The sequence below is a fragment of the Rhyacophila brunnea genome, unplaced genomic scaffold, assembly GCF_057557595.1.
Source record: "Rhyacophila brunnea isolate RB1 unplaced genomic scaffold, BYU_Rbru_1.0 scaffold_14, whole genome shotgun sequence".
In the NCBI taxonomy this organism is placed as follows: domain Eukaryota; kingdom Metazoa; phylum Arthropoda; class Insecta; order Trichoptera; family Rhyacophilidae; genus Rhyacophila; species Rhyacophila brunnea.
Window position 1 is genome coordinate 35,338,046 of NW_028232796.1, and position 16,379 is coordinate 35,354,424.

Genomic DNA, 16,379 nt, shown 5'->3' on the forward strand with positions numbered 1-16,379 from the left:
AAGCGTGTTAAGCTTGCCCATGCACCGATACATCCAATAACAATGATCATAACGATGAAAGTGATTTCATGCAGTACCTAACATTTTCGATGGAATATGCTTGAATCGGCGAAGGGGGGCGCGGGGAGCGGGGCTCGCCGTTCAGAACTTAGTCTGGTACCTACTGCCGCTTAGACAGTATTTTCGTGTTGCTAACGTTGTCGGGACAGCGACTCTGACTGGCGTATGCATATAACAGCTAACTGCATTCAAGCTATTTAATGCAAATTTGCATGCATAAACCTAAATAGAGTCGGATGAATAGTGACGTCATGTCTCTGACGTATTACGCGTCATGCCGAGACTAATGTTACCAATTTTTAAACATTGATTCCCCGATAATTAATTTAAAATATTGAAATTGTTAATTGGTGTAAAAATGTGCAAATGGTACCATATAAATTTAATAATTATAAATGAATAATTATCATATACTTTAAATAATTTATTAGTTATGACATCATATTTATTTTATACTTCTAACAATATAAATATTTATTTAGGAATCGACTGGCCACACTTTTGTCTCGCAGCTAACTGCACACGTCTTGTGCAATAGAACCTGTCCTGATCCAGATTTCCCTCTGATTAGCGATGGACAAAACATCAATAGCGTCGACAGCTTCAAGTATCTGGGGGTACATATCACGGGAGATGGCGTTTTGCAGAAAGAGCTCGCTATCCGAATGGGAATGGCTGGATCAACATTCAACTCGATGCGAAATGTCTGGGACTCACGATTGTACTCGGTCAAAACCAAATGCCGCCTATTCGACGCTTGCATTTTGACGGTGCTGCTTTACGGTAGCGAATCATGGCACCTTACGAAGGCTCAGAGCAACCGTATACTGAGCTTCGAAAACAGATGTTTGCGACGAATACTGGGTGTGCGGTGGTATGACTTTAGGAGCAACGAGGAGATAAGAGAACGCACCAAGCAGCCTCTCATCAAGCTGAAAGTGAAGAGGCGAAAGTGGACCTGACTCGGCCACGTGCTGCGGATGCCAGAAGAGAGCTTTAACCTGGCTTGCCTGTTCTTCAAGCCGTCCGGATTCCGGCGACCTAGAAGGCCGTTAAATACAATCTACAGAGTGTATACGGCGGAGCTACGGGATGCTGGTTTGACCTAGAACGAAGCAAGAAGTCTGGCGAGCGACAGGGATTCTTGGAGGCGCCGCGTGGTGTCCATATGCTCCAGTTAAGGGGCGGATATGGCCAAAGAAGAAGAATAAGTTATTGTACCATACGGAAATGAAAAGGGATCTAATTATTATCATTTTACCCATCAGCCTATGACAGTCTTACTAGTGTGTTTGAGATTTTAATCTTGTTTATTACAGTTTAGGTGATATTTTGAAACAATGCAGACTGCTTCCAATTGCATATATAATACTCGTATATCTTAACGGCCCACGTGCTCGTCGTAGGTCAAAATTGAGTTTGTATTGTATTTTCAAACCATGATCCTGGACGGAGTGTAAGTGATAATCTATTTATATAATTTTGAAGCCTTATTATCTTTTATAGTTATTTTAAACATTTGATGACTGCATAAAGTATTTTTGTTAGATAAAATAGTATTCTTTTAAACCTCTCGCTCTAATGTTTTAGAATATAGTCATATTTCGGTACATAACTGTGCAGTGGTATTAAGATTTTTTACATTTATTAATTTTTAAACGCATTTATAAAACCATTAGTATAATTTATTACGAGATAATTTTCGTAAAATATTCACGATAAAAAATTATATTGATAATCTCTGTGATCCCAAATTTGACAAGAATTAGGCATTTTATTATTCAAAAAATCGGCAAGATTAACACATTTGAAGATGATTCTAAAGATACTTATTATAAGCTATGTCTTTGACCATTCAAGTGTGATAAAAATCTTATGAATAATGATTGCTTTATAATAATTATTGACCTAAGAATAAGGTAGTGTTTTTTTGAAATACGCCATTTCTTTTGTCATTCCCCAGTAGTTAAGCTACAACATACGGCCGTAGCCATAAATTGACAAACTATAATTGAAGTAGGGAGTAAAATGATATTGACGCGCGTGTTTAAACAGGAGGTGGACGGCCGCCAAGTTTCATATTCATGCGCATTCCTGTACGCATCTCATTTTTTATAGTTTTCTTATTCGGCCGATAAACCGCTTACTGCGTTGAGTGCGGTTCAAAAGTGTATGAATACGGCAGTGAGCTAGTAGCGACGCGCGGCACGAGTCGCGACAGATGTCGAGAGCAACTAAAATGTGATAGACCTTCTTTCAAGGAAATAATATTGATGTTAATAGTAAAATATAATCCAAATAATCATTTATTTTTATTTTTAATCAACCGCAGCACCCCCAGAAATAATATCCACGAGCCGCCACTGATCGCGACACATGGTTTAATAACCCAACTAGTTGAACATGAGTGAGATATGATACCTATATTAATTTCTTTTGCGATCAAAAATGCATTTTAATGTGAATGTAATACGATAACATAATATGGCCTTCTATCTACGTTGTGTAAAAATTGAGTAAGTACAATATTGCCGCAGTCTTCCGCGCGTATTATGAAAGCAGGTAGTGCGTAGCGACGTACACTAAAAAGGTCAAGAAGATTATCAATTGTTGTTTTTATTGTGATATCGATAATATTATGAATATTGTAAACATAACAAACGTTCAAAATGAGAACCAACTGTAAATGAATACTATCTGAAAATACTTTTTCATTCAACAATTAATTACTAATTAGCGTTGCCAATTTTGCGTTTTTCTTGTCAGATCTAGCATTTTTCTATAGAAATCTAGCTTGCAAAAAACGCATATGGCTTGTGGCGTTTTTACTAGCGTTTTTGATGCCTCCAAAAACGCTAGATACCTAGTCAGTTTATTTATTTTCATGCGCATAATCTGACTATCAGATACTTAAGACGATACATCAGTGAAACGGCAAATAATATTCAACTATAGGCGCGACGAAATTTTGGACTCGCTGGCATTCGGAGAGAGAACGTCGAGCTGTGAACACGTCAATTTGTTTCGTGATGGCGACGGGGATATTAATTCTTAAATCGTGTAAAGATGACTAAAAACGTTACCCATTTACTTGATAAGAAAACATGTCAATGAATATATTATTATTGTTACTAATAGAACATTAAAGTGCTCACCACCACCCGTCATATATGCACAGCCGTGGATATGCACGGCCGCTTTCTATGACGCTTTAAACGTGTCTGAAAGAAGTGATTTTACGTGCTCATTCCGTCCCGAGACGGAGCCGCACGGGACTGATGCTGCAACCATGCACCATAGTGCTTAAAAAGTTAAGAAAGAAAATTTTTGTTTTTTGGACTGGCTCTGCTGTCCGCTGCCGCATACTGAGTGTCACGAATTGAAATGGATGAGTCTACAGAAGAGTCGGGACTATCCCGCTCCCCATACGACGCTGCAAATTTCTCGAATCAGAACATTAAATGGCCGCATGTTGGATTCATATGACGAATTATATTTCGTTCGGCATGCGTCATTTGCACCCGCGATTCGCAATCCGCGCATCGCCTAGCCACGATCTTTTTAGACCATGCCTCAACTGAGGTATAGCCTTAATGCAGGTAGGTCGGTATCTATTTTAGTGAGAAATAAAACACAATGAATGTGAATAATGTTTATAATTATATATAATTCCGAATCTCCACGTATATAAAATAATAATTTAACATTATTATTCATCTAAAAGGTATGTTCTTTAATTCATATATCCGTCCTACAAGAAAGAAGCTCTCGTCTTCAAACATGAAACGAAAAATTAACACTGTTGAAACAATATAGGTAGGTATTTGCTGATAATTTTTAAATATATTTCTGTTAAAATGTATGTTTTTTTTTCGATATGCGAAAGCAAAGGTATTGACTGCGACCTTGGTAGAATAAGTAAATTTACTTTATTTTCACAAAATCTAGTGTTTTGTGTCTGGCATGTTTTTGTCAACGACAACTAATTGCCACGATATATTCAAAGTTTTTAATAACAGCCTTAGTACGTACAAATTTCATCAGATCACATCATGAATTGCAATACATATTTAGGACAATGGAAAACAGGTTTTTGATTTAATGATAGACATTGTTGATCCAACAATAAATGATGAAGTATAGGAAAAATCATCTCTTTCGTGTGTTTGATTTTAGAGATTTTATGTTTCTAAAAAAGTATCTTAAATAATCTAAAAATTATTCTGCGTCAGTTTACTATTACAATACCTATGTAAAAAATATTCATTTTTGTGTAGTATAATCAGGGCTGGAAATGGAACCGGTGCCGGAACCGGAACCCATTAAAAATAACGAGGTCAATACTGAACAATTCCTTTTTCACAATCATTTAATATATTAAGTTAGAATTAACTATTCTTAGTGCCAATTATATTTATCGACGGAGTTTGTGCGTAGTGCATGAAGATGAAAAAAATCTTAACTACGATTTTTGCTATTTTTTGTTAAATGTAACATTACGCGTTTGTTAGTGTATTAAGATTTCAGAATCGATTGATAGTTTTCTTGTTATCGAATTAAATCAATAGCAGCAAACCGTGTATGAACCAGTGGCGAAGGGTGGAGGTAGGCTGTTAAGGTCCGACATAAATAGTGCATACTAAACTTTTTTCAATCATACGCATTTATTTTCATTGAACTAAAACTACAATTTTATTTGCAGATAGTGTTCGTTAATTTTTATGAATCAATTAAACTCTACCTAAACCAAACCTGTTTTTACGAGAAATGGATGTTAGCCACACGATCAACCTATTAGGTCCGGCGGTTCTCGTGGTGCAGTGCAAAAGGCGCTTGCCTTCCACCCGAGAGTTCTGGGTTCGATTCCCGGTCAGGACACAATATTTATGTGTTTTTCTCAAAGCCTGGGTATTTGTGATTGTTCAAAATTACTAACAACCACATTCTACGAAAAAGCAAGGACATGGTTATTAATAATTAAAAAAAAAAAACTATTAGGTTAATTTTTTGGGTCCAAACACACATTGACAAACATTATCTGAATTTACCAGACACCGGATTCGAACGCGAGACATGCAACACTATAAGCCGATACGGCAGCCGCTCGGCCGTCGTGGGTCACCGGGAATTTCTTGAAAAGAGAATATAATCTTATAAATGTAGGAGAGGATAACCAGTAGGTACCGTTTTAGCTCAATAAAATAATAATTAAATTTATAATATTAATACTATCGACCAAGGGTACTTAATGGAATTTGAATTTAAATTCTAATGGATATAATATGTTTATTATACTATTATCTACTCAAAGGGAATAGTACAAAATTTAAATCTATTATAATTTAATGAAATTTAGCATCTATCACAGGATTTCGTGATCAAGATAGGAAGTGAATCCCGGAATTACAAGCCCTTTTGCAGACGACAATGTAGAAAGTATTCTCCAGAAAATCGCAATTATTTTCCCGGGGTCGGTAGGAAACCACTTTACTTCCCTGTATGCACCCCTGAGTTGTAATAATTTTATAGGAAGTCATATTCGCAAAATTTTCTATCGCTGTGCTTCAATAGGCACTAATTTACTCTCAATTGGGATAAATTAGAATAAAACTCTCGTATTACACGTGCGTGCATATAATATTATCTATGCAGATACCATATACCAGGGATAGCGAACCTTTTTAGGTACGCGTGCCAAAATTTCCCAAATATTATATTTTGACTGTCTGACGTGCCGAGCAGTTTTTCGAGTAGTTCGAGCAGGAAAACGATATTTTAAAAAAGTTCAAAAACTACAAGCAATTACGTTTTTGAGTATTATTATTATAATACCTACTTAGTTTGGTTCTCTACGCACAAATTAACGCCAAAATTTCACGGTTCAGAAGAGGCATCCTCTCGCTACAGTGGTCTCAAGCATTGTAAAATGATTGTAAATCGATCAAAATCAGAGGTTCGCGACACGGCTTACCCCGCCGCCTGATGAGGTCAGTGCTATAATATTATTTTATGTGACACATAAAACCTAAGCACCTATATATGCAATTTAAATTAATTATAATGCTTATTCTTCAAGAGTATCAGCTGCCTGTTATTTGTAATACAATGGGATCTGACATTTATGCATGAATTTCGTCGTTTCCGTTTGCGCATCGATTGATAAATATTATTCGTAAAAATATTAAAGAAGTAAAGAAAAGCGAAGAAAATACGCATTTTTAATATTCTTTTTGTAAAAAAATATCTTTTACATTATATATCTATTTTTTTCTCTTCAACACAAAACATTCGCGTGCCATGCAAAATCATCTCGCATGCCATAGGTTCGCCATCCCTGCCATATACCTATAATTTATTACATCACGAGTCACGACATTCATTCATCATATTATGAAACCGAAATACTGTGATAAAAACACCAAAAGAACTCTAATAAGTACGGATGATGGCCCCCACATCAAAAAGCGGGCCCCCATACCTACCGCTAAGGAAGGGCAGTGTGATATTCTACACTTATAGTGTTCCCTAAATGGTATTCCCCAATGGAACCCCAGGATTCCGCAAGGTAAAATAAAAGACGTGTCGTGTATTTTTGGAGGCGTCTAATTACAAAAAGCGACAAGTCCACAATTCAATATTTTCGGGAAACAACGTTTTTATGTTTCAAGCTTCAATTATTTGTTTTAACGTGAGATTATTTTTGCCGTTGTATTCTATGTCGAAATTATAACCAAATGGCAATTGATGTCAGCCGATAAACTCTTAAATGTAATAAATATAGACAAAATAAAATTGGATGTAGCGCTATTTGTACCTCACTTTTTAATTTACTCCGCATACGGCACATATTTCTGTGGCACTGTCATGAGTTTACCAGATGCTACAGCATGGGTGACGCCATTTTCAATATTGAACGTTCCCTTATTGGAACCCTTGGTTCCCTTATAACACGCGCGAAAGCAATCAAGTTTTAAATAATTTGAAACACGGACTTGGCGCTTTTTGTAATAAATCGAGACTAAAAATATTTTTTTTTCGTAGGGTTATGTCGCGTTTTGGAATTTATAGATCAATACATATTGTGTAAAATTATACAAAGAATACGTGCATATTTTTTTCTCGATTTTGACCAATTGAAAAAAAAATGGACTTAACGCTTTTTGGAATTAGACGCATCTTTGTAGTATTTTTAAATAAATCTACTTGAATTATTGAGTTGCCGGCGCTCAGCATTCTAGGTATTATAAAGTACTGAAAGCCATCCGTTTTATGGTTGGTAGTCATGTAACATGCGCCCTTCAATATATTTGATAAATGGCCATTATTATTAGTTTGGAAACACACTGAAACCAATTAAAATTAATGTCTACACGTGAATAGGTATCATTTAATTACATAAATCATCATATAACGTCGAATTGCACCACATATTTGTAAATGTTAACAATTGTTTTCAAATAAAATAGACTTTTTTTACAATTAGGGCAAACTTTTGATGTGTGTTTATCTCACTTAACTGGTCGACCTGACACACCGGATTCCCTTTAAGCCCGGGCCCCCAGGCTACAGCCCTGTCAGCCCCCCCCCCCCTTGTGGGGGCCATGAGTTGCACAAACTAAACTTTGTCAGTCATACTTATTTACTTTCATTGAACTAAGGATACAATTTCCAGGTGGTGCTGGTTAGTTTTTGAATGTCAATTAAACCCTGCCTAAACCAAACCATAATAGTTAGGTTTCAGGCGCAGTCATATTTATTTGTTTTCATTAAATTAAGAATACATATTATTAAATTCAGATGGTGTCGGTTATTTTTTTTTTAATTCAACAAACCTGCTAACCAAACCATAATAGATAAAAATATTCTTGTATCTATAAAATATCTATAATTACGCCATTAAATCATACATAACTTTAGTTGGAGATAGGCAGAAGAATATTTTTTTGATATTAAGGCATGGTTTACGAAGGGTTTGAATTGAATTTTATAAACTAAACCAACACAATCTACAATAATTTGTAGTCTTAGTTCAATGAAAAAAAATACGTATAACTGACAAGTTTAGTGTGCACTATTTGTATCAGATATTAACAGCTTACTTCTGTGGCTTTTAAATAAATATTACATAATATTATGCATATATTTTAAAATTTACATAATTTTAGTGTGCGAGTTTTTATTATTAGTAGACATCTAATACGCACAACTACCTACTAAAATGCTCTCAAAAAATAAATGGTATTATTATTTTTCTTACATTATAATTTATCTGCCGCATATTTTGCATAGTTTACATTTTGTGCATAGTTTGTCTACCCCCATGGGACGTCATTGCTTTGTACTATATTGTAAATAATGTATTATTTCCGATCGTTTACTTAGTTAAATTATTAGTATCATATACCTAACATCCACAGACATTGAAGACGAATCCTGGACACCAAACCCAACTCCTATGGAATGGTATAAAACCCTCATTAATCAGAATTATTGTCTAGGTCATATTAACCATTAAGATAGCATAAAAATTTTGTAACTACACAACACAAAATCTGAGTATTGTTTGTAAAAATAGCTGGAGAAACTTTATTAAAACAATGTAAATTAATGTAATGATAATTTCGGAACTGGGGCGCAATTTTAAACGTTTTCCACGAGACGGAGCGGTAGTCTCAAGGATTTTACGAAGCGGAGTTGCGCTCCGGTGCATTCCGGTCCAATTCGACCGCTTCAGAGAATTAAATGTTTGAAACACCTTACGAAAAGTTCATATTTATGTTCATTTTATTCTTTGTAGCAAAATAATAATCGTCGTAAAATGTCATCACATTTTCCTCATATCTAGTAAATTTATATTGTATACATAAAAAACCATAGTCTTTTATACTTTTCTCATATTAGGTATAGTAGTTGTTCCATGCAAAGAAAAAGTCGCCTGCTTGATACTATACGTTTTTATTTCGATAATATGTACTTATAGTAGGTAGGTACTAAGATATGTCATAAAAGCGATTGTTCATCTAAATTCTAAAAATATTCTATATACCGATGTATTTGGCTATCTACAATAATTTCACAGACAGTAATGTGAATGCTTTAGTTCCGGTAGAAGTTTCGAACTGGTTAATGTATGTACTAATTAATATAATTATACCAACCATTCATAACTAACTCAAGTTCAATTTTCATGTTGTTAACATCTGCATTTCATTATAGCCTCTAATTTGAGTGAATATTCTGCTTTGAATCGTCTGAATAACATAATACGACATGATTAATACTATTCTTTCGTGTTTGTGTAGATAATCATTAGGTACATACTAAATACAAGTTTGTAACAACTATATTTACTTGATTTTTGTTTACAATTTGTAATAAATATGTACCTACCAGTGGCGTGCGGCAACTTTGAGCATGCTATTCATCACTAGCAGTTTTATCTATCAAAATAGCTATTTACCAATTATATATTGAAACATTATATCCTTGAACTGGATATATAAATATATACGCAATCGATTCATCTGAATCGTGACCCTGATGAATTCAGCTGTCGAACAGCTTATGAATGGTTTGACCCCACTCCTCTCAGCACCCTATGACACCCGATGTCCATGTCAATGGAATACCCGCTGCATAAATTTGCGTCCTATGTTTGCTTTAATATTCTGACGTAGTACGTCTAAAAGACAGCGCGGACCACACAAACGGACACTAACGATCCTAATAATTATGACTAATTCAATCACCACTCGTGGACGCGACAGCTCGCAATAGCTAGTATGTGAACACCATTAGTTATCATTGAGGTCAAATGTTAGCTAGAATCAAAGTGTGGAGTGTCTGGGTATAGGGAATGATCCTGAAAAAGTTCGGTATTCTACAGTTGAAGCGACGAGCTATAATCTATAAGTAATATTATATAAGCTATAAGTAATATGTTAAGTTAATTTGGAAGTCAGTGGCACCTGACAGATTTTCTTAACCTATCCCCTTCCGAAGACTTAAAAGTCAATTTTTAAAACTGGATATTTTTTCAAAATGGACTCTTTCCAAATAATTCTGTATCAACCGAGAAGAAGTAGATAAGTCATATAGGTAACTTCTAATATTTCATTATTTAAGAAAAATAGGTAAAAATCAGCTGATGTATAAACCTATACAATTTAATTTGTTGCTAATATCAAATAAACAGAATATTGCATAATTAAATAAAAATAATAACGTTTAAAATCGTTCCCATGACAGGTTGATTCTCGTGTAGTTACCAAGCGCTCGAAATGGAAAAGTTTACGACCCGGAGCGCTCGACAATTTTCTGAAGATATTAACATAGTTATCAAATTTTATGTGTATTTTATAAAAGCGTGTTAGATTTTTTGTTATATGGCCTATCTACCTCAGACGGTTATATTATTTTTTTTCGACGAGACGGAGCGATACTTGTATCGATTTTACTAACCGGAACGTAGCTCCGGTGTGTTCCGGTCCATTTTGAGCCCTGTAGTTTATCTACTTCTTCCCGATTGATACAGATTTTTTCTGTGTACGCGCCTCAATGTTTTATATGAATATCTAGGAATAATTTAGGCATGCGCCGCATCTACAGCAGTGGTTATCACGTGAAATTTAACTGTGACTGCACAATTGGCATTGACAGATCTATGGAAACGTCTGGTGGCCGCACTAAATTTTACTTTTATTGTGATTGAAAAAATTAAAGCTAAATTTTATTTACTTACCAAAAAATGGATCAATTTATTTATGGACAAGTCCATTATTTAATAAAAAACATTTGAACATTTTAGTACACATCTATTTATTTTAAAATAATGCAAATGGAAATTTCTCAATACTCCTTTTTCGAATGCGAGCCGCATGGCTGCTTCTAAGTTTACATCATTCTGTCAACTGGCTTTGATATTTGTTTTTTTATGAAGTGCATTACACTGAATGATCTTTCACAGTATACAGTAGTAGGAAAAATCGACAATATTAATAAAGCAATAATAATTGTTGCGAATTCTTTGAATTGACTTGATTCTTGGCCGACGTATAACTTCGACGAAAATTTATCAACCGTGGTTTTAAAGTACTTGGTCATGACTCATTTCCAATAATGCATATTTGACGTTAGCACAGTTAATTAAATTAAATACTGAAAATGATGTTGCTGGCAGCACATGGGAACCACTGATCCACAGTATCTATGAACTGCACGCCACTGAAATGTACCGAAAAATCAAGGATTTTTTTCTAAATAATGTGATGTACCTACTCTAAAATATTAATCAAAGCTAATGAGGTGGATTAGGTATGCAGTAGGTATGCAGTGCACGTAGTAAGTATAATATTATGGCAACACGGAGGCAATACTAAAATCTAAATTCATCCGCGCGCTCATGTATTTTTAGCACTAGTTGAATGGCTCAACGTCGATATATACTCAATAAATTTAAAACAGACATTTTCGAGTACATTATTTGTGAAGCATACACAAAAAACAGCCGATATTATTTTGCTAAAAAATACACAAACGTCATATCAGTTAGTGTGCACACAATAAAAACAAAAAAACTTATTACTTACACAATATTTCACCACTTTTAACTGGATTTATTATTAAATATTACAAATCACGATCGAATCAGTTTGTATATTAATTGAACCCGGATTAAACGAATGGCTAGCAATCTTTCCTCGTAAAAAGTCTGAGTCGGTAGAAGTTCGCAAACAACTGCGGCATAGATTTAATAGGCATAGGCATAACAAATAAGGAGTGATACTAAACTTATTGATTTAAATTTTATTCGCTCCATTTATAATATATTTTAGGGTGTGGAGTTAGGCAAGAAAAATGAGAACATGACACGATTATGTATAGGTATTATGGCAATATTGACAATATATTATATTATACATAATAAATACAATCATGAATCAATGGTTGATTGAAAAAATATGAACACGTGTTTTTTATACAGCTGGTGATATTTAAAAAGTATCACAAGTGTGATGTGCCAGCCTTTGCTCTACGATGAATGTTTTTTTAGTACATAAGATGACAGCCCATATCTATAATAATCGGTGGGGTACCTAGTGTAGAATGTAGATTGTAGATCATTTAATTGATCTACAATTATTTAATAAAATCGATTGTTTTATTTAATTCTTAAAATGCAAAACAAATATTTTTTATCGTACCCATGTGATTTTTATTTACGCATTACTTATATCTTGAATAATTATTACTTACTGAATCAGGTGAATGGCGATTGTAAAGAAACTTTATCGTTCCTACTACTATACAAATTTAATTGAAACGTCATAAATAATCCATAAACAATAAACATAATATTTGTCCTTGCACACTACGAAAAATATAAAAACAAACCTACCAATCTACTAGATTAAAAATCTACCTCTATACCTACCTACCTATGTATTTTTTTCCAAATTTAAATTAGGTATACATAGTACCTAGGTACACAATTCTATGAAAATAATCAACTTCAGAAGATACCACGAAGACGTCCAATGCTAGACTACAGTAATTTATTCAATAAAACTGGTTCTTAAAAAGAAATCAATGTACCTACCTATATTTTTTTTTAATATTTCGTTTACAATCTGCGTAACCAATATTGCTCGCCTGCATTCGCTGACATTGTACCTAGGTATGTATTGATTTTACAGACAAGCACTTCCAGGACGTCGCGAATAATATTATTATTATTATCAGCAGATAGCTGTAAGCACATGGTTATGTGAACAACTTCAAACTGTTTGTTTAGTAAAATGATAAATTAAACCAGTGTACAATTTTATTCCCTCGTGCGTTATTGTTATTATTGCAAAGATACTTTCCTATATTCCATGTCTTCCGCTGAGAAAATGTAATTCGAATTGTACATGGCCGAAAATATAATCGGCAGGCATATGAAAACATAGGTAAACAGCTGAGATTTTCCGAATTGTCCCAATTCCAGTAGAATCACATCTAAGTTCACGGCCGACGCGGTATTCGGTCGTATGGCACTTTTGGCAGTCATGTTTATTTATTATTTTCTTTCGTTTTATTACGTTGGCACTTTGTATTCCGTAAATGTCACAATGAAGACGTAGCGCGGCATACGAACGCGAGCAAGAATGACGCGACCGTGCAAGCCAGGCCGGCGATATACTGAATGATTTTAGGGCAGGCCGCCAATTTTATCTCCAGCGAATACTCCAAACGGGTGACATTATATTTTCTCCAAGAAGGTTTTAATATTTCGCTCCGCACATAAACGCTGCACTAGATTGATAAACATAATAATTTACACAGTGCTTTGCAAAATGCATACATGTTATCCGATAATCCTTGAATTATTGTATTATTATTTAACATTTTTTATTATTTTACTAGATTGTAAAGACAAAATAAATTATTGTTTCTATCAGCAGTTACGATATTAGCTGTTATATACATTATAATATGATTATACTGTGTTATATTATCACAATACCACATACCTAAGTTTATACGAATAAGTACATATATTCGACGTGTAATTATTTATTTTGTAAGTTTTATCAATAATATTATTTATTTTATTAAACAACGACATCTAATGCAAAACAAGTAAAACTACTGCCGAATTAACAATATTTATTATTGTAATTCATCAAAAATTCGCTTCTTTAGAATTTAGATTTTTTTTTTTAAATGTCAAAACAATTTGGGAAAGGGATAAGATCTTGAAATAATATTAAATAAATTTAATGTATTCATGCAAATAACATAAAACAAGTCAGTCTTGACATGATAATTAATAAATAAATAAAATTTGATAACACAGAAATAATATTATGAAGTAGGTAACCCCATTTATCAATACCTAGCAATATTAATTATTAGTAGGCAGTTATGTAACTATGCAAGGTAGTCGATATTATGCTTTTTCGCCAAGGCCCACCCGTAGTGGGGATTCTGGGGATGCACACCACTAGAGCGGCATAATATAGGGGCGGCATGGTGTGCGAATATTATAATATATTTAATATTATAATATAATTTAATTTACAATTAAGTACATAAACGGAATATTTTTATATTGAAATATAATATGATAATAGTGACGTCCGTAGGTATAATTGAATACAGCCTCTTTCTCTTATCTCAAATAGTTGAGTAATTGCAATTCTTTCAACTTCTGACATGAATAATATCTACTGTATAGCATTGAGATTAAGAAATGACGCGATGTTCGCGGGAGCATTGCAAACAGTAATTTTCCAATTTACAACATTAATTTAATATCGATTTATATAACCAGCAGCGCGTTTCTCTAACGCATATGACGCAACCGATTCGTCAGAAAAATTTAAAGGGGCGTCCGAATAGTTAAAACTAGTCACAGCATTATTAAATATTTATATTGACATTTTTTAAAAAAGATGCTCATTTCTCATAAACTGAATGTAAAATATTATCTACGCAATGCATAACAAATAGATTGCTATTTTTTATCGTAGATAAACTCCAGATCAGTCAGTGCATCTGACCTCTACGTCACTAAACGTGCCACGTACCTACTTACTAGCCTACATCAATGAATAACCTGAATCATTCAAAATTCTAATCTATTTACCGACTTATATTCTTCTGTCTTTCCGGTGGTTTTTATTGCCTACGTCTTTTATTTATGCATACATTTGATCTCAATGCTAAACGGCCATCGGTTTCCGATACAACAGCCCAATATGAAGCGCTCAAAATAGAAAATTTTACGAACCGGAGCGCTCGATAATTTTTCAAAAATATTAACATAGTTATCTAATTATATGTACCTAAATATATTTTATAAAAATAAGTGTGTTAGATTTTTTGTAATATGGCCTATCTAGCTCAAACAGTCAAAATATTTTTTCCACGAGACGGAGCGATAATTTTGGGGATTTCATCAACCGGAACGGCGCTCCGATCCATTTCGAACCCTGATAATATACCCAACCCCATGCGTATAAATTTCCGGACACGGGCTGCACTTACCAATGTTTGACAAATAATCTAAGAATGATCGCAATTATGTTTAAAATCTCCGACGAACGACTAATAATTAAGTAGGTCCATAGACAAGACTACCAGGCAGCATTTTGACAGAGTCCGAATAGGAGGTCGGTCAAGTTTTATTAATTAATTATAATAATATGCAAAATAGTCATAATACACTCGTAAATCTTTGTACGGCAAAGGGCGCCAGGAAATAGACTGATGTTTACAGTCAGTACCTAATACAATTTGAAAGGACAAATTTAATTACATTATATTTTGTATATACTTAAGTATGTCAGATAAATTAAGACGTAATAATTACAAGATAAAAAGAGCTTTTTATATACGAGGGTGGGTCAATAATTCCTTAGAAAAAAGCATTAAAACAGTTTTTATTTTTGTATTTTTTTTTTATTTCTCAACATAATCTCCTTGGAGCTCAATACACTTGGTTAGACGTTTCTCAATTTTTTTTAAACCGTCAGAAAAATAAGTTTTCGGAAGGTCCTCAAAATAAGCATTTGTCCGATCGATGACTTCTTCATTTGAAAAAAAAAAGTTGTCCACTTAGCCATTTTTTTAAGTTTGGGAAAAGGAAAAAGTCACTGGGGGCTAAATCTGGCGAATACGGTGGGTGGTCGACCAATTCGAACTTCAATTCTTCAATTTTAGCCATTGATCGTAAACATGTGTGAACACGGGCATTGTCCTGATGAAAGAGGATTTTTTTCCTGTTTAAATGAGGCCGTTTTTCTTCAATTTCGTTTTTTAGCTGGTCCAATAAAGATGCATAATAATCCCATGTTATTGTTTTCCCTTTTTCCAAATAGTCAACGAAAATAATTCCACGTGCATCCCAAAATACAGTAGCCATAACCTTACCAGCTGATTTTACGGTTTTCGCCTTCTTTGGACATGGTTCGCCTTTCGCAATCCACTGCTTTGACTGTTCTTTCGTCTCGGGAGTATAGTGGTGTATCCATGTTTCATCTACAGTCACAAAGCGACGAAAAAATTCATCCGGATTGCGTTGCATGAGCGACAACAGGGCTTTAGAGGCCACCACCCTATTGCGTTTATTGTCGACTGTGAGCAAACGCGGCACCCATCTTGCAGAAACTTTTTTCATGCCAAATTTGTCATGTAAAATAGAAATGACGCTACCTTTTGAGATCCATGTAACCTCAATTATCTCACTCAACTTTAATCTTCGGTCACTTAACACCATATCGTGGATTTTATTGATCATTTCTGGTGTAGTCACCTCTACAGGACGTCCTGAG

The 16,379-nt window shown here is 34.2% G+C and overlaps 1 protein-coding gene across 7 annotated transcripts in view; it reads right to left on the minus strand.

Annotated features, from left to right (window-relative positions):
• Window positions 1-16,379, minus strand: part of LOC147075910 (organic cation transporter protein-like) — an 85,169-nt gene that overhangs the window by 41,458 nt on the left and 27,332 nt on the right. For 2 of the 7 annotated variants that reach the window (XR_015069978.1, XM_085942235.1), the window contains exon 1: window positions 12,923-13,244. The exons of 1 other annotated variant lie outside the window; for it this stretch is intronic. Coding sequence is in view for 2 of the 6 variants with exons in the window: in XM_085942235.1 (XP_085798361.1) it covers window positions 12,923-13,008 (86 nt within the window). In the remaining 4 variants the exon portion in view is untranslated. Of the gene's footprint in view, window positions 1-12,115; window positions 12,456-12,922; window positions 13,245-16,379 lie in introns of those variants that run through there. 4 more of the 7 variants (XR_015069980.1, XR_015069979.1, XM_085942237.1 and 1 more) reach the window with 4 other exon arrangements.